This window comes from Myxocyprinus asiaticus, chromosome 3 (genome assembly GCF_019703515.2).
Source record: "Myxocyprinus asiaticus isolate MX2 ecotype Aquarium Trade chromosome 3, UBuf_Myxa_2, whole genome shotgun sequence".
In the NCBI taxonomy this organism is placed as follows: Eukaryota; Metazoa; Chordata; class Actinopteri; order Cypriniformes; family Catostomidae; genus Myxocyprinus; species Myxocyprinus asiaticus.
Genome location: NC_059346.1, coordinates 32819688 through 32838960, shown reverse-complemented (window position 1 = coordinate 32838960; position 19273 = coordinate 32819688). Strand labels below are relative to the sequence as shown.

Here is a 19273-nt window from a genome sequence, read left to right as displayed (position 1 = left end):
CCTCCAAAAATTGTCCACATTCACTTCCATTGTAAGTGCCTCACTGTAACATCGATTTTTGCTTTTTTTAAAGAAAAGATTGGCAAATCGAAATTAATTTGAGTGGTAATCAACATTATGCTACAAAAGATGTCGATTAGAGTTTAACTTGTATTGAACCCAGAACATTCATTTAAGGAGACAGTTTAGTTCAGTACAGCACATAATCTTGTTTTAGGAAACATTCATCTAATTTCCATCTCAAATGCATTCTCTTTCTCCTTTCTTTTCGATGTCCTCTCACAAACTTTGACCTTTCTGTCTTTAAACCATGGATGTTTTCATTCTTCCTCTCTTTATCCTTTCCTCACCTGGAAACTTGGCTTTACCTCATATAATCCTTTGTTATCCCATCTCTCTCCATTCCCTTGTTCTCTTGCTCACCTGTAAACATGGCTTTAAAATAGTCGCTAGAGGAGGCCATCATGGCTCGGTGAACAGGAAATGCTTCATCCCCGTCTCCTGCCACCAACGTGACATCACACAGCAGGCCTTCTATCCTCAACTGGTCAAAACCCTGAGAAAGAGAGAGGGAGAGAAAGAGAGAAATAAGATAGAGGAGAGGGAATGAAGGAGCTGACAAGCATTTCTGTAGTGCATATAATGAATTCAGTGAGAATGGGGAAAAAAAAGAATGAATAAAGTGCTCTTGAGAAAAAAAAAAAGGAAAAAAAAAAACACTACAGCATCTGTTATTACCTCTCATGAAAACAGAATGTGAATGTTAAGGAGCAGTATCATTACCATTCGTCCCATGAGCGCCATTTCTGAATGAAAGATTGTGGTGGTTAATTAATGAACATGAGGTCAGATGTGTGAGGGGACTGCAACAGAGATGGGCTCCCATGGTGGAGATGAGCCATAATTAACAGGACAGAGCCACTGTCCACTTAAACACACACACACACACACACACACAGACACAGACACACACATTGATCTACTGTCTGTTTCACTCAATCCTCTGGCATGTGCAAAGGCAAACGCCAAACATGTGATAGGACATTAATTAAGCCACGTTCCAATCACAGATGTACTTACTAAAATTACACATAAGCTTATTAACCATCCAAATGCTGTTCTAAACCCTGTGGGCTACAATTTATCAGTCGTTCTACGATAAATGTGGCAATGCCAACTGGCTGTCACGACCTTCCTTACAATATCAGCACCTGATGCAAAATCTGCTACTAAAGATGTTGACACACTTGATAAGACATTGACACTTATCATTTGCTGCATCTAATGTGTGATCTCAAAGTGTTGAGCAGTTACGTGAGGGTTCATGTCCAGGCATGTAAGAGAAATTGAAAAAGATGTGTGTTTTAGCACTGATGGCTGTTCAGCGAGAAAACCCATCCCCTCTTAATAATTTAATTCTCATATAAAATATGTAACTATATTATATTCTTATATAGTTTATATGTATTATATTTACATTATACATTAGTAACAGTTTAACGTTTACATTTATATAACAAAAAGTTATTACAAATGTTTATCTGTTGCTTGCTATACGCTGTCATATGAACATTGAACAACACTGATTCTGTGAGTTCATTGGTAACACTTTCAAATAAAGTTAGTTAATGCATTAGGTATCATGAACAAACAATTAACAATACATTTTCTAAAGCATTTACATCAATTATATTTTGTTAGTTCATCGTGCATTAACTAATGTTAACTAATATAAATTTTGATTTTAAAAATGTATTAGTATATATTTTAATTAACATTAACTATGATTAATAAATGCTTAATACATATTGTTCATTGTTAGTTCATGTTAACAAATGTTGCTAACTAATGTTAACAAATAGAACCTTATTGTTAAGTGTTATCAGTTCATTCATTCAAGGATCCATCAGACTGTGCACCTTGTGATGGGGCCCACTTTTACCTCATTATTTTTTGGAACCAAGTCTTTTTTTGAGTTTATTCTCTGCTTTCAATGCTTGATTTCGGAAAATATGAAGAAAAAAAAAATTAATAAATAAATGAATAAGGCAAAGAAAACATCAACTGTTAGTGCTCACATTAGCCGCTTTTCCATCATTGGGCTGAATGGTTCTCATTGGGAAGCAGTGCCGTTCTTTGCTGATCCGGGCCAGTTGGCATGGTTACGGTTTCTTTTTTCACTGTGGTGCTTGAACAAATTAGTACAAATGAACGTAACAAATATATTAATTGACGATGGCATGAGAGGTAAACATCGGAGCGAGTGCGCTATGGGGGATTTTAACACATTCCAGTTTTTAGGACTACTTTTTCCCCTGGTTTTTGCTAATGCACAAGAAAGACGTGTACCATGTCGAAAAAAAAAAAAGAGCGAGAGGTTTACCACCATTTGCTGAGGGGTTGTGCATGCCATGAGACACACAGAAAGGTAAAAGTTCCCAGATTATCTTATAAGGACATTTATTGACAAAATATTATAAGAGTAATATATATTATCTGGGTTTTTATACGCTAGCTACAGTAACCTACGCTACTGGAACTGTTCCTCCCCAATGCTCAGATCCATTCAGCCTGATGGTGGGAAAGCGGCAATTGTTTGCACATTTCTGCAGCTTTTTATAAAGAAAACATGTATATGTATATGTATATATCGTGATATATACAGTATAAAAACAGTGTCAGAAACTTTTATTAGGAGCCAATAGTTGCCACCTCATATCAGTTTAGGGCCATTTTTTTCTAATGTTAAATACTTCACTTGAATAATTTAATTGAAATAGATTCTGAATCTGAACAATTGTGCCTATAAAAACAAATTTATGTCAAATACAAAAAGAAGCTTTAAACAATACACAAGAGTTATACCACAAACACTGCATATGTGTTACATTTTAAATAATATGAAGGCTATGTAAGATTATACAGCTCACTACTTTCTATCATCAGAGTGATTTTTATGTGTTTAGAACTGTTTTTTACCATTAATGGGAGTGTTTTCTTCATGACTGGTGTTTTCAGATATGTTAAACCATTTTACGTTATCTAGACAGCTACAAGTCACTACAGTGTATGCATACTCTCTAAAGCTATTCTAAACCCCCTAAGCTAGAATAATGAAATTATTTAACAGGAACTGCCCCCACAAATAGCTGGGGCGTTGATGTCATTTTTAGTGGCCTTTTGCCACAAGACCTGGTTAATATCTGACTCTGATGCACACACACTAAACTCCCATCTTCAGCTAAAAGTCCAGTGTGAAATGCCAGAGTGTGTAGTGTGTGTACAGTGTTTCCGATACTATCCCATCAGGACACAGAGCTTAAGGGTAAACACCCAATCAAATAAATTAATACTGTGCCTGAATTAAATCACTTGAATCAAATCATCTTTCCAGCAGTTAGTGATATTGGCGAGGACGAGGGCTGCTGCGCTTTAGGACACATGTGACAGATTTAAACTAAAATGTAGCCGCTTCATCTCAGACATGATAACCGGCTACCATGGTAACAGTTCTGCTTTCATCCCCAAAACCAGACTATGCATTCTTGTATCTACACGATAGCACAATTTGCACCCACTAAGAGTTTGTAAAGAATGTTTGTGTATCTCAAAGCTTTGGCACAGAATGTGGCGCATGTACCCCTGACATATATAAGAACTGTTTGACCCAGGTTTGAATCGGAACCAGAATCGTTAAATTCCTTATGATTCCCATCCCTAGATACACGCACAATTGTCTGTCATATGTTAAAATAATGATCATTAATAGCATTTTGATTTACCAAACACTTCCAATCAAACTAATTCATAGCACTATTACAGCAGTAGCTGGTTGTAGCCCTGATGCTGACGGCGAGCCAAGTGATGGATGGCAGCTGTCAATGTCATTGTGACGACAATCAATAGAGTGACCTTGTCACGGCAATGTCAACTGTGACTGCCGATGACATCAAGGGATCACGCAATATGAGTGTATGTATGTCTGTGTTCATGACATGCTCCTTTTTTCCCCATGTAAACAGTGACTGAACTTCTTTGCATGCCAGAGAGGTCATCTCTGAACTGCAAATGACCAAAAAGACTCAAGAAACACATACAAACATATTACACACAGGCCAGACAAATCAACACCTAGACGCACAAAGTGGACATTAACATTCATCCCAAAAAGTATTTGGACACTCAAGACAGACGTAAAAAAATATCAAACAAAGAAGCATCTACAAACAGATGTAACTTAACTTTTCTTGCCAACTGTATACTTTTTTTTTAGTGGATGTATGAAGCCAGCTCCCCTCAAGTTATCAAAGTAACCACAGGCTCAAGTTTGACTACAAGAAATGTATCCAAATTATACATCATTTAAAATATTCCTATTGTTTTGTTTTTGTTTTTTTCCTTTGAAACCTAACAAACCTCTTTTTGAGAAATGTTTTCAAATACTTTTTGGGGTCACAATATGTACAGATGCACACAGACACAATAAATCACATGTCCTTCACCTATTGATCTGTCTGCAATGACTCACTTGGCAATTTCCAATTTAATTCTCACTTTTGTTTCCACACAATGACACATGTCAGGTGACCTGCAGATACTGTAGGTGCAAATTAATCTTCTCTTGGACATCATTTGATAATATGCATATGTGTGAGCTGCCAGTAACAGCAGTAATGACCTTCACAGTCTCTTACAAACACTTGTCTGTGGCACGATGCCGTAGTGGCAGATGGTGATGCCCCAGATACTGACTATAGGCACAGTCACATATCTTCGCATGGCAAAATTCTGCGGGCGAAACACATAGTCATTCCCAGTCATATCAATGGGAATCTGCACAATTGTGAATTTCACTCTATGGACTTCTGGTGGCGAAGAATTTCCCCTTGTGGATTTTGCGTGAATTTTAAGTTTGGTGAACTCTGACAGGCGAATTCCCCACTTTGACCAGTGGAAGTTGCATGGTTTGGCAGTGACCTTTGTGTGGGTGGTGCTTCGTACACAGCTATGCTGAATATTCACAATGGGCAAGGACATAATTTTAGCGGCGAGTTTCTTTTTAACTTAAGTCTCCGAGTATTAAGTGCAGCATTAAAAAGAGTCTTCTTGACAATTATATTTTTGCTGGTTACAAACGCGATCAACGTCCAGCCACGTCATCTTCACCTGTGGAGTTTCGCCGTGTGAAGGTATGTGTGATCACGCCTCATGATGTTTCATATGTACGCAAACACACAAAACACACCCTCACCTGTAAAACCACAGAACTGTGTGTGTTGCTGGTAAAGAAGCGTGTATTTCCTGTTTTTGAGGCCTGCAAGTGGGAGGTGAGCCCCATTTCACTGCATCCCAGGGACACCTTCATCATCTGAGCATCATCATCCTCCACCAGTGATCTGTCCATCAGAGAGAGAAAGAGAGATGGTTAATATGCAGAATGAACCTTTTATCATGTCTGAAGGGTATATATAAAGCACTCAAATATATTTGACTACAAATGCAATATTGATTCATGTGATGTGTTTTTGATTTTTCATCAACACATGAGTACATCACAGAAACTCCCTTCAAACAAAACGAACACATAGCAACAAAACCCAAATCACAACATCTTGAATATTATTTTCCCCACTATCATACACAGACAGGTTTAACAGACACAACAGATGTAAGATATTTTAAGTCTCTCAGAAATCATTCCTTTTCCTATAAAGTCTTGTCTTTTCTACAGAGGCTTCTCATTTTCAAGAGCCTTAAATCAGTATTCATCATAAAACTTGGTCTAGCAACATGAAACCAATATCATTTCTGTAATGGGACATATTTTCCAGTGAAACAGGGATTAAACATGAACAAAACATGTAGGCTGGGACTTGATTTTATCCACTGGGAATTGATAAAAGTGGACATTACATATTAGATGTAATGGTGATTAGAGGAGGGGTTGAAAAATAAGAGGGACTGGTGACATTAGCTGAAAAGAAAAGCTGTTTCAGTGGCAGATCAAGTTATATTTGATGGAAAGATCACTTTTTTTGTGTGTGTGGGTGTAGAATATATTGCACAGATGAATCGTTTGCAATGAGACCAGGAATGTGAATTAAGACAATAAATAAAAATGCTAAAGAGCTGAGAATGGGACAGAGTAAATAAGTTAACCTGACTTTTTAGGACACATCTATAAAAAATAAACATCAAGCAGGCTTATTAGGCTCGTCTATATTTGCCCTTTCTTTCAAGTCTAATGGTAAAACAGCAAAAAAGTCGGAACAGTTAGGATCAACCATGATTCTAAATGACAGAAGAACAAAACACAGTCTTTATTCAGAAACTAAAAAATACAAACACATTTATATTTTCTACCTCTCTTCTTCTCTTTCTGATTTAACCGTACTTCAAAGAATAGGGGGCTATAAGTGATTGACTACAAAATTTAGAAGAAAAACAACCACAACAACCAGACAAACAGTAGGGGTCGTATAAAAGGGTTGTAAACATCAGGGTTTATAAAAAGCAAACTTGACAACTTTTGTCAATTCATATGCACGTTTTCACTGGTGTTGCCATGATAGCAACTCCAATGCCTTTATGCCGCTGTTCTATGGCAATGTTGCAGTAACAAATTCTCTAATCACTGTTAATTAACTGTTACTGGTATGTAAAAAAAATATAGCTAAAAACTTTGTGCTCATGTTGACAATAAAAGCAACAGCGGAGAATGAATTTGCTTTTTTCAACTGAAAACACTTCCATTGCATTAATGCGAAGGAGTCGTCAAAATCCTATGTTTGGCTTGTTAGATGTTAGAAAACGGTACATTCTAACAAAGCCCTTCAGCACTGCACAACATTGCCCAAAAAAGGGGTTCTACTTTTTGACCCTGACCCCCAGCACAATGACCCTGACAGTGATCATCCCAACATGGTAGTCAATGCAGCAGCAATTCATCCCATATTAAGTCAAATGTAAAAGAAAATGGTAAGCTCATATGTGATGCAATATTTCCTTCCGTTTGGTACTCAGTTTGGATCTAAGACATTTCTGTGTGTTTACTGACAGCTTGTAAAATATCTGTATTGCCAGTACTTGTCAGTTCGCAACCTGAAGATTTTTGTTTAATCGCAGTTACTGTACGGTGAAGCAGCTTTGTTGACAGATGCCGTAACTTGCATTATTTTATTTCTAACACACACAGAAAAAACTGCAAATAATATTTTCGAGCCTCTACTTCCGTGAGTGACTTGACTTTGAAGTCCTCTGAAGCCTCTTCCTCCATTGTTTCTACAAGCAAATTCACTAAGAAATGTGGCCATGTTTATACTGATGTTAAATTATAAATGATTTAAAAATTGCTATAAGAAGCACTTACAGTATGGTTACCACTGTGTGCCTAAAGGATTGTGCCTAAAGATTGTGTGTTTACAGATAACTTTATATGAATGAAAGAATTGTGTGCAGGACATGTTGAATGTACGGTTTAATAAATCTAAATGTTTTGTATATTCCTTAAACTTTAGAAATGAAAACTACTCAAACGTTTTAAGATGAGGCCCCTGGATACCTATAACATCAATACAATTACATCTACAGTATTTCATGGTTCTGAAGCATAAGACTCTCAGCATCAAGCTCTATTGCTCAAAGTCACCGAACTGGGCAAAGAATAAAGAGTCAAAAATGTTGCCCTTTCATCTAGGTTTACAAAGTGATCCACTGTCATGGATGAAAAGCTGTGTAACAGTGAGATGGTTTTGGGATCAATCACCGATTGGTTTAGCATACCTCCAAGGAATGGGGGAACATAAAAAAAAAAGAAAGAAACAATTTAAAAGAAACTGTATAGTATTGTGATGCTCGTCACGATACTAAACCAATACAATGGCACCACTTTTCTTGCATTGCACGGCACTGCCAGTTTTCAGTATTTACAACTAAATGCATCACCTCTAAAATTGTACAGTACTGCATTTGACGTCGTCTCACTTGAGAATCGACATCTTGACAATGGTTGAAGCAAAGATTTGAGGTGCATCCAAACAGGTGTATCCATCTGAATCGAGACTAAGCATGTTAATTACTGTTAGTTAAAAGATAGGGATGCTATTGGTGTGATCTTACTGCAGTCATATTAATAGATATATTATTAGTACATGAATAAATAGTAATGCGTTGCAATATTATGTTTATCACAACACAGAATGATAATATGTACTGTTCTGTGACCCAAGTATCGAAAATACATGGTACCAAAGGAACCTGGGTGATTCCACGTCCTACAGAGCTGTGGTGGAAGGGACAGGCTAGTCAGGGAGTCACTGGCAGATGTTGAGAAGCTTCTATGGTAAAAAAGGAGGTGACTAAAATGGCAGGCACAGTCACATGACACAGAGCGGATTTGTGCATTACCCTGTCAGGTGATAGGTTGGAGATGCAGCAAGCAGAGAGTGGGTGGTCCACACCACAAACGAGTGCTGGTGGCTGCCAAAAACAATGAGATATAAAATCACTTAACACACGCTCACTCCGAGAACACATGCAAACACACACATGAAATAGAGAAAAGCTTACGAACAGACAAGTGCTTACAAGTGGACAGACAGAAACTAGAGGTCTGGAACCCGACCTGATTTTCAGACCGGTTCGGTCCCGTTTTAAAAAGTATAACTTTGGGTTTGGGTTTGTAATAAATGAAAAAATAATGAAAATCATATTAATAAATATTTTGATATACAGGTGCATCTCAATAAATTAGAATGTCATGGAAAAGTTCATTTATTTCAGTAATTCAACTCAAATTGTGAAACTCGTGTATTAAATAAATTCAATGCACACAGACTGAAGTAGTTTAAGTCTTTGGTTCTTTTAATTGTGATGATTTTGGCTCACATTTAACAAAAACCCACCAATTCACTATCTCAAAAAATTAGAATATGGTGACATGCCAATCAGCTAATCAACTCAAAACACCTACAAAGGTTTCCTGAGCCTTCAAAATGGTCTCTCAGTTTGGTTCACTAGGCTACACAATCATGGGGAAGACTGCTGATCTGACAGTTGTCCAGAAGACAATCATTGACACCCTTCACAAGGAGGGTAAGCCACAAACATTCATTGCCAAAGAAGCTGGCTGTTCACAGAGTGCTGTATCCAAGCATGTTAACAGAAAGTTGAGTGGAAGGAAAAAGTGTGGAAGAAAAAGATGCACAACCAACCGAGAGAACCGCAGCCTTATGAGGATTGTCAAGCAAAATCAATTCAAGAATTTGGGTGAACTTCACAAGGAATGGACTGAGGCTGGGGTCAAGGCATCAAGAGCCACCACACACAGACGTGTCAAGGAATTTGGCTACAGTTGTCGTATTCCTCTTGTTATGCCACTCCTGAACCACAGACAACGTCAGAGGCGTCTTACCTGGGCTGAGGAGAAGAAGAACTGGACTATTGCCCAGTGGTCCAAAGTCCTCTTTTCAGATGAGAGCAAGTTTTGTATTTCATTTGGAAACCAAGGTCCTAGAGTCTGGAGGAAGGGTGGAGAAGATCATAGCCCAAGTTGCTTGAAGTCCAGTGTTAAGTTTCCACAGTCTGTGATGATTTGGGGTGCAGTGTCATCTGCTGGTGTTGGTCCATTGTGTTTTTTGAAAACCAAAGTCACTGCACCCGTTTACCAAGAAATTTTGGAGCACTTCATGCTTCCTTCTGCTGACCAGCTTTTTAAAGATGCTGATTTCATTTTCCAGCAGGATTTGGCACCTGCACACACTGCCAAAAGCACCAAAAGTTGGTTAAATGACCATGGTGTTGGTGTGCTTGACTGGCCAGCAAACTCACCAGACCTGAACCCCATAGAGAATCTATGGGGTATTGTCAAGAGGAAAATGAGAAACAAGAGACCAAAAAATGCAGATGAGCTGAAGGCCACTGTCAAAGAAACCTGGGCTTCCATACCACCTCAGCAGTGCCACAACTGATCACCTCCATGCCACGCCGAATTGAGGCAGTAATTAAAGCAAAAGGAGCCCCTACCAAGTATTGAGTACATATACAGTAAATGAACATACTTTCCAGAAGGCCAACAATTCACTAAAAATGTTTTTTTTTATTGGTCTTATGATGTATTCTATTTTTTTGAGATAGTGAATTGGTGGGTTTTTGTTAAATATGAGCCAAAATCATCACAATTAAAAGAACCAAAGACATAAACTACTTCAGTCTGTGTGCATTGAATTTATTTAATACACAAGTTTCACAATTTGAGTTGAATTACTGAAATAAATGAACTTTTCCACGACATTCTAATTTATTGAGATGCACCTGTATATACAAATACTATAGGTTTGTTTTAATAGATGTCAAACATGAAAAAATGTATGATAATACTTTAACATAACTCACTCACAGGCATGTGTGAATAGACAAGTTAGGGGCTGTTCACACAGAGCGTGCATTTGTGTGCGTCAATTGTGTTTTATGTTAACACAGTGTCTCGCGCAGGACCATCACAATTTTAGACACCGTATCAAGTAAAAGAACTTAAAAAAATTAATAAATTTAAAAAAATAAAAAATTAAAAAAAAAAGCATCAAGGCAACTGCGTTCTGTTTCATTCGTTATGGTATGTCTAGCTTTTATTAGCACAGTTGTCACAAAAATTCAGGTTGCAAAGAGGACTTCATGTGACTGTTACACATAATTTCATATTGTTCTTCACCCAGCAACATTTCAGCGCTTGATAAATTGTAAGTCAATGAGTTTTGCTGTGCTGAGGGGCCACTGTGCCTTGTTAAATCTGTGTATGCTTATCGTTACTATGCTGTTATGAATGTTGCATATAATACTTAAATAAAATACAGCCTATTGCAACAAATTTATTTGCTTGAAGAAATTATCAAGAGAGTGACAAATAATATAAAATGACAATTGTCAATCAAAACATTAAAGAAGAACAGGACTGACAGAGAAATATCACAAGGGAATTTATTCATTAAGCAGTTTAGATTGGTCTGTTAAGTATTTAAATTAGTCTGATGAATTAGATGAAGATGACTGCAGTGATGGGAAAATGCATCACTTTGATTAGGACAACTTGACATGAGATGGCAGACCATAACACATAACACACAGATTTGAAATCGAAATGGTGGTGAGACAGGGCATGAACATATTGACGAAACATAATCAAACATACAAAGATGGCTTTAATGTTCCAACCACACAGTACAGATATTCCACTCTCACTATTTACTAACCATCAAATGTAACATAAGATTACATTTCTTTAGAAGGACAATGAGACATATAATTAGTGATGAGGAGAGAGAATGAAATATGAATGGAGGCAGACAGTTATGCAGAATGAGTGATAGAGGAATTGAGAAAGGCAGAGAGAGAGCCAAAGAGCATCAGCATAACAGCATTTTTTTTTTTTTTTGTACTTCTGCATTATGGAGTTCAGTAAAAACACTGCAAAACAAGACAGCAGAACAGCTGGGCTGACACCACACACACAAATGGACAGGGACCTCAACATATTCTGATTTGATTAACCAACATCCTTCTCAACTCTCTTGGACCAGATCCCTGCCTGTTAATTAGGCTTTGATCACACACACACACACACACACACACACACACACACACTTCTGCTCTGTTCTGATTCACATCATATCTTTTAAAACACCTGGTATTATTCAACAACATCGCTGTATAAATGACACTACCGTGCATTTCCCTTGTAGATATTTAAAAGTACAGTGTTATTATTAAAGATGAATTACATTAATTATTAAAAAAAAACAAAAAACACTCAATGAGCACATTATTAAGAACAATACACTAATACTGGTTAGGGCCTCCCTTTGCTCTCAAAACAGCCTCAACTGACATGTTGGAAACATTCCTTTGAGATTCTGGTCCATGTTGAAATGATTGCATCAAGCTTTCAGATTTCTCAGCTGCACATTCATGCTGCAAATCTCCCATTCTACCATATCCCAAAGGTGTTCTATTCAGATCAGGTGACTGGGAAGGCCATTGAAGAACAGTGAACTCAATGTCATGTTCATGAAACCAGTTTGAGATGACTTTTGCTTTGTGATTTTTCACATGGTCAGCAACAATACTTAAATAGGCTGTGGCATTCAAGCGATGACTGATTGGTATTAACGGGCCTAAAGTGTGCCAGGAAAACATTCCCCACAACATAACACCACCGCCACCAGCCTGGACTGTTGACACAAGGCAGGTTGGGTCCATGGATTCATGCTGTTGGCACCAAATTCTGACCCTACTGTCTATGTGCCTCAGCAGACATCGAGATTCATCAGACCAGGCTACGTTTTTCCAGACTTCAACTGTCCAGTTTTGGTGAGCCTGTGACACTACAGCCTCAGCTTCCTGTTCTTGGCTAACAGAAGTGGAACCTGACATGGTTTCCAGTTGTTTTAGCCCATGCGCCTCAAGTTTCGACATGTTGTGCATTCTGAGATGATATTCTGCTCACTACAATTGTACAGAGTGGTTATCTGAATTACCGTATCCTTTCTGTCAGCTCATACCAGTCTGGTCATTCTCTCATCAACAGGGCGTTTTCGTCCGCAGAACTGCTGCTCATGTCATCACAATGCCGATCACAATGTCTGTTTGTTTTTTGGCACCATTCTGAGTAAAAACATTAGAAAATGGGTGAAGAGAGCAAGCGTGCGAAAGACAGAGATGACTGGTCTGATATTATGAAACGTGTTTTTGCAGCTAAATATAACTGTCATTCTGCTCTGCCCTCTCTAGAATGTTTTTCCTAAAAAGACATGATAGTGAAGGACGACTTTAAATCTAGGACAAAATGCTTGAGGGAGAGAGCATGTACCTGCTGCTTGAGGACTGCACATTCAAGACATTTTAGTTCTGACGTTAAACTGGTGCAATGTTAGATCAAGGTGTTCGATTAGGGAAAAGGGAGCAGTGGTTCGCAGCAATGGGGCTGGGACCCACAAGGGGGCCTCAGCAAATTTCCAAGGGGGACACAAGATGACTTAACATTACTTTAAAATATACTATATTAAATCATCTATGGGCGTTTTCACATCCAGCACTTTGAGCATTTTTTTTTAAAACCTGGTGAGGTTTCTCCTTTAGTTCAGTTCATTGCTGCACTTATGAACACGGCAATTGCACACTGATCTGCACCAAATCAATCAGTGTCAGAGTTTATACATGTGTTATTCATAATTCCTGAGATAATTTTAGTACGATCACTTCTACGGCATTAGAAACTTTTTGACAGATTTAAAAAAACAAACAAACAAGAAAGCGAGTGCTCATATACTGAAAACACCACATCATGAGCATCACGCGCACTCTTTGCACGTGGTAGATGACAGTATGCAGCACATACAGAATACATATACATTTACTTAAATTGCAGCTTTAAAACATACAAACTGAAAGGGCTTCACTCTGTATTAGCCAAAAAAAAAGCTCCATTTAAATAGAAAAAAATCAGAAAGAATATATCACTACTGTATAGTTACGTATGTAATATTCACTGTAATATTACTAATACTACTACTAATAATATTAATAAATCAATAATAATTGTATTATATTTAAGCATTATCTCACATCTGTGATGCTCTGTTGTGCAGCACTTTATTTGATGAAAATAACTTCAGTGTTGTATTTTGGATTGTGTTGTGAGGATCTGTATAAAAGTATTTCATATTATAAAAATAATGCAATGTTATGTTGAAAATTATTTGTTCTATTTTCATTTGTTTAAAGCTGAACTACGTAACTTTGTGCTCTCTATCAACATCTATGTTTGCAACTTAAAACTGCAAGCAATTTGAGGAAGAATACATTACGTCAGTTGTGTTCTGGCACTGCTCTTCCAATTTAAAGTCCCTGTGAAGTGCCTTGAAAAGCACAGCTTACTTTACACTGTTGACGTACTTCCTACTGAAACATGAAGTTGGGGCGGGACTTGTTGAACAGCTCGTGCCATTTTTTAAAATAGCCAATAAGCGCAGTCATACACACACACACACACACACACACACACACACACATACACACTCCTCTGTCCACTGTGCTGCTGAGCTGTTAGAGACTGAAACTGTACAGAAACTGAGCAATCTCATCCTAGTTCGGTGGCTTTTCCAGTGACTTGAGATCCAAACAATGATCAAACTGATCCTGCTACAAACAAAAACAGCACATCACAGACTTCACTAATGATGAGGCAGGAGCTGTTGTGCAAGTCACGAAGATGAATCAGAAACAAGCGCATAAAACATTACAACATCAATGTTTTGAAATATACTATACTAAATAGAAAGAGCAAAGAAAACTTACTCGTAAAAACCTCTGTAAAATGGCTGCTTAAAATATAAACTCCAGACGCTTTCGTAGTGTCTACCTCCCGTGAGTGTGTTCCAATCAGAAGTGATAGTCATTATGCCCTATTCCCTTCAAAGACAATTACCCTCCACTCTGAAGGCTTCAGGGGGCTGAAAGGTGATAACGTTCAGTCACAACTCATTTCTACAGTGATTATTATTGGACATTCTGTTTGAAAATACCCCACAGCATGGATTGTGCTCTCTTTGAAGTGCCCTGCGAAGAAATCATCAGTGCAGGTGAGCAGATTAATGGGGCGGGTTCCTTCTTGTTCTAGAATGCATTTGATTGGACAAAGTTTCTCTAGTAAAGTTTGACGTCATGACTTGACTGTGTCTTTCTAGCCGGAAGAGCGAGACTGCAGAATTTAAATGCTTATATCTTCTGAAAATAAATTGTCAGCCTTTAGAAGTACACTGGCATATAGATGACCCTAAAGCTAACAGATATGGACTAAAAGCAGCAGAACTTCATTTTGATTTCACAGGGTCTTTAAGCTTACCTTGACATCGCCTTTGTGTGATCATGACTGGAGACGGAGTCATAACGTGCTATTTTCATGTTGATGTTATACGATTAAACATTTGAAATGGAAATATTACATGCTTTGATGAAGATAAACAACACTCTTATTTATATATTTGAATGAATTTTACACTTAAATTGCTTTTCTGACACTACACTCAAAGCACTTTTAAATAGAGAACAGGGGACTCACCCACCACCAGTATATCTTAATATAATTATTCAAGTGTTTTATCTACAAATAATGTTTGAATTGTACTACAATTTTAAATTTAAGAGGTTAAACTCATGATATGGCCGATACAAGTTCAATAGAAGACTTTATTATTTTTATACTGTATTGTCCAGCCTCAGTTACTACAATATGTCTATGCAATGCACACAATAACATCGTAAACCTAAAACATAAAACAAGGATTCAGTAATGATGGGGATAAAAAAATACTTTATTAAACATAAAAATAATATCCTTAAATATGCAATTTAACAATTACAAGAAGTCAATTTCAGAAGTCATACATATTAAACATGTCACAGTAACTTCACCGGACAACACAGATACATCGCGATCGGTTAACACACGAGTAATGTTCGATTCATACAAGCATAACAAGCAATATAAGCTTCAACAACCCTACCAGAAAACATATCCAAGTATTATAGCAGGTAAACAACTTTGCCAAACGGCTAACAGATAAACATCCATCTAGACGGCAACGATGCTGTCCTGAACTGCATGAGTGTTACTGAACTGATCTGAACAGCATAGTTTGTTTCTCCAGCTGGAACATGAGACAGCCGGCACTTCTTTCCTGTGTGCACACATTATGTAATGATGCAAGGATAAACGCCATAAGCCAGCGATTTCACACCAAATCGAACCCGACAGCTCAAAATACAGTGAATCCGGGAAAGGTAAGGACATTGTTTTGAACACTGATTGCTTATGTACACAATCAATAATGGCAATTTGTTCATTTTTAACCAAAAAAATCTTACACAGTGCAGCTTTAAAGTCTAAATTTATATAGACACCCTTGATGATAAAAATAACCATGGTGGAAATGTTATAACTCCTATCCATCTGAATAATGGATAATGTTTATTCATTGTGCAACTGCTGATTGGATCACTTTTTTTATTTTTTTTTGTTTGTGGCCGAAATGAAAATGTTCTGAGTTCAGTTCTTTTTAAGAGGAATCAGTTGTGAACCCTCAGAGAAGCCTAAGTCTTTTTAATGGCAGTAGAACATGGGCAAAACATTACCAAATTTTGGTCAAAAGGAATCACTTCTAGTTTTTTGTTTACTATATTGCAGTTCAAATCGCGATATTTTTCAAAATAATCGCAAAATGACTGCTGCGTTTCGCGTTACATTTCACATTTATTCATTCAGCAGATGCTTTTATCCAAAGCGACATACAAATAAGAAATACAACAAAAGCAATTCATCCTAAGGAGGCAATAATATGAAATGTGCTGAAAAACAAAGTTTTTAATTGCTCAGATAAGTACAAGTAGAGAGGAAGGTGAGAGTCACTGCGGAAAGAATGGATAAAGATTTTTATATATATATATATATATATATATATATATATATAGAAGACAATAACATACTCGACAATACACAACAAAAATTGAAAATGTGTACCAGTTAATAATAATTTTTTTTTTTTTTTTTTTTTTTTTTTTAAATCGGTATCATTTTAACTGGTAGCATACACTACCGGTCAAAAGTTTTGAAACACTTACTCATTCTTTATTATAATTTTATTTTCACATTTTAGAATAATAGTAAAATCATCAAAACTATGGAATAACATAAGTGGAACTATGGGAATTATGTTGTGACTAAACAAAATCCAAAATAAATAAAAAAATATGTGTTATATTTTAGCATCTTCAAAGTAGTCACCCTTTGCCTAGAATTTGCAGAAATGTACTCTTGACATTTTCTCAACCAACTTCTTGAGGTATCACCCTGGGATGCTTTTTAAACAGTATTGAAGGAGTTCCCATCTATGTTGGGCACTTAGTAGCTGTTTTTCTTTATTATTTGGTCCAAGTCATCAATTTCAAAAACTTTTTTTTTTGTTTTTTATTACATTTTAGTTTTGTGATTAAATAAATTAATATGGTGGCACAATTATATTTTTATATATGTCTACAAAACTAATTTCAAACATTTAAGCATACTCCAGATCAAAAGATTTTTAAGATCATGAGAAATATTTCAGTCAAGTGTTTCAAAACTTTTGACAGGTAGTGTATATCCAAACACAAACACTCATACCAATGAGGGGACAATGACTTTAACTAACACATGTTGCCTGGTGAAAGTAAACTGAACCAAAGGAGTTAATGCAACATTGTAAATGTAATTTTAGCCCGTTCGGTACAAATCAAATGAGCTACATGTCTGAAAACAGCCTAATTTCATTAAAATGCTAAACCACACTGTTACTGCTAAATTTCTAGACCTACAACATCAAACTTCATGACAATAGGGTGCCTTGGTGTCAAAAAGCTTCACTGGGTTAAAAGAATATTCTGGGTTAAATACATCTTAAGCTCTATTGACAGCATCTGTGGCATGATGTCGATTACCACAAAAAAAAAAAAAAGAACGAAAGAAAGAACGGGAAATGTATTTACAGTAATGCACTTTCAAAGGAAGCTGAATGTTAGAGGGAAGTTTTTCTAAGGGTATAAATGTAGGAATCTGAAGCTTGGATTTTTGTTAAAGCACTTCCATGAATCCTTCAGCAGAAATATATTTGAGATGTAAAGTTGCCTAAATACTCCTTTTAAGATGGAACTATTTTTCATGGTGGATGAACTTCTGGTTGTGCATTACTGACGTAATTAGGTTTCAGCTGAAATATAAGAATGTGACTTACACACCACTCACTCTTTTATTATCTTTGCCATTTCTCAGTGCTGGAGTTCATGTGTAGCTGCATGTAACAGTTCTGAAAGTGCATGTAGGAGTGTGTAATTTGTGGGCAGAAATCTGAGGTTCATTTTGTTTTAAAGCACATTGAAATGGCATAAAAATCCTCAGGGTATGTGTGACTCACATGGCGACACATGGTCACACAAACAGATTTATCCGCTGTATAATGAGAAGATTTGAGTTTTGATTAAAAGGGAAATGATACGGAGACAGTCGACTCTGATGAAGTGCTTAGATACTGACAGACCAGCATGAAGCAACAAGATCAAACAAGCACCTCAGGCAGCAAGAGATATTTCTGTAAAATTTCTTTTTGAAATTTTGAAAACTCCCCAATACAAAAATTACACACTTGCAAAGAGTGGTGCTACAGCCAAACTAACACTAAAATACATATACATATAATATAAATCCTATAGCCCAATATTGGCAATAATTTAGCATTATGTTTATTCACAAAAAACTTTAACTTTAAAAAAATACAAATAAAAGGTTTTTGTGTTTTAGATGGTAGATAGCACCTTCTACTGGTTTCTGTTAAGTCTTCCCATTTTAGTAATTGTTTGCACAAATAAATTTTAATACATTAGGAAGAAGAAAATCACAACAATACACACAGTAGTCCAAAAACCATGGACGGTGTATGCAGCCGTTTTACACGGTGTGTACAGGTGTTTGCTAAAGTGTAATATTGCTGTGCAAAACCTTTCTCTAGTTAAAATGTTTTGTGTTTGTTCCATTTAAGTTACTGAGAGAAACAAGCACCATTCATTTCTCTGCCTCTTATTTGTAGCTAGCATGAAATCAAAAGATCGGTTATCTAACTGTAGTGGCAACACTTTGATGGATTCAAATACACAGTTATTTAATGCTAATTAAATGCAAATTATGTTAAGGATGAACTTCATAGTATTTGCGCTGTACTGACCCAGGGCTGCTCATCATTTCTTCATCAACATGATCTGATTCTGAACATATACACACACGACCCAACAGACGTTTACTGTGTCTATAACATACTAGAAGTCCTTTTTTAAAAAAAATACTGTAATATGGTTTGGTGAACTTATTTGTAGCATAGGTTTTGTAAACAAGAGGAAATAACAATGGAGCACATGTGGTGCTGTTTTCATCTGTCGTCATGTGACCACTCAGGGACGTCCAGCTGCTGCAATTATGGATTGTTCCAACCTAAAATTGGGTTCAAAGGAGCTACATTTTATTTTGATCACATATGCAGGGAGATGAACACAGGCCATCTGCTGCCCAAGATCTGCATCAGTTTTACAATCGCAATTCATCATGTATCCAATTTGAGTGTGCGGGTTTATATGAGGGAGTGACTGCATAAATAGTGGATTCATAAATGTTATAACCTCAAAATAAACAGACTGAGAA

The 19273-nt window shown here is 36.8% G+C and overlaps 1 protein-coding gene across 7 annotated transcripts in view; it reads right to left on the bottom strand.

Annotated features, from left to right (window-relative positions):
* LOC127427864 (kelch-like protein 13) overlaps positions 1-19273 on the bottom strand; it is a 94294-nt gene that overhangs the window by 14709 nt on the left and 60312 nt on the right. For 3 of the 7 annotated variants that reach the window (XM_051675742.1, XM_051675751.1, XM_051675733.1), the window contains 3 exons: positions 8407-8478; positions 5252-5396; positions 424-556 (listed from right to left, as the gene is read on the bottom strand). In XM_051675742.1, the coding sequence (XP_051531702.1) occupies positions 424-556; positions 5252-5396; positions 8407-8478 (350 nt within the window). Of the gene's footprint in view, positions 1-423; positions 557-5251; positions 5397-8406; positions 8479-12530; positions 12599-19273 lie in introns of those variants that run through there. The other 4 variants (XM_051675769.1, XM_051675778.1, XM_051675760.1 and 1 more) reach the window with 2 other exon arrangements.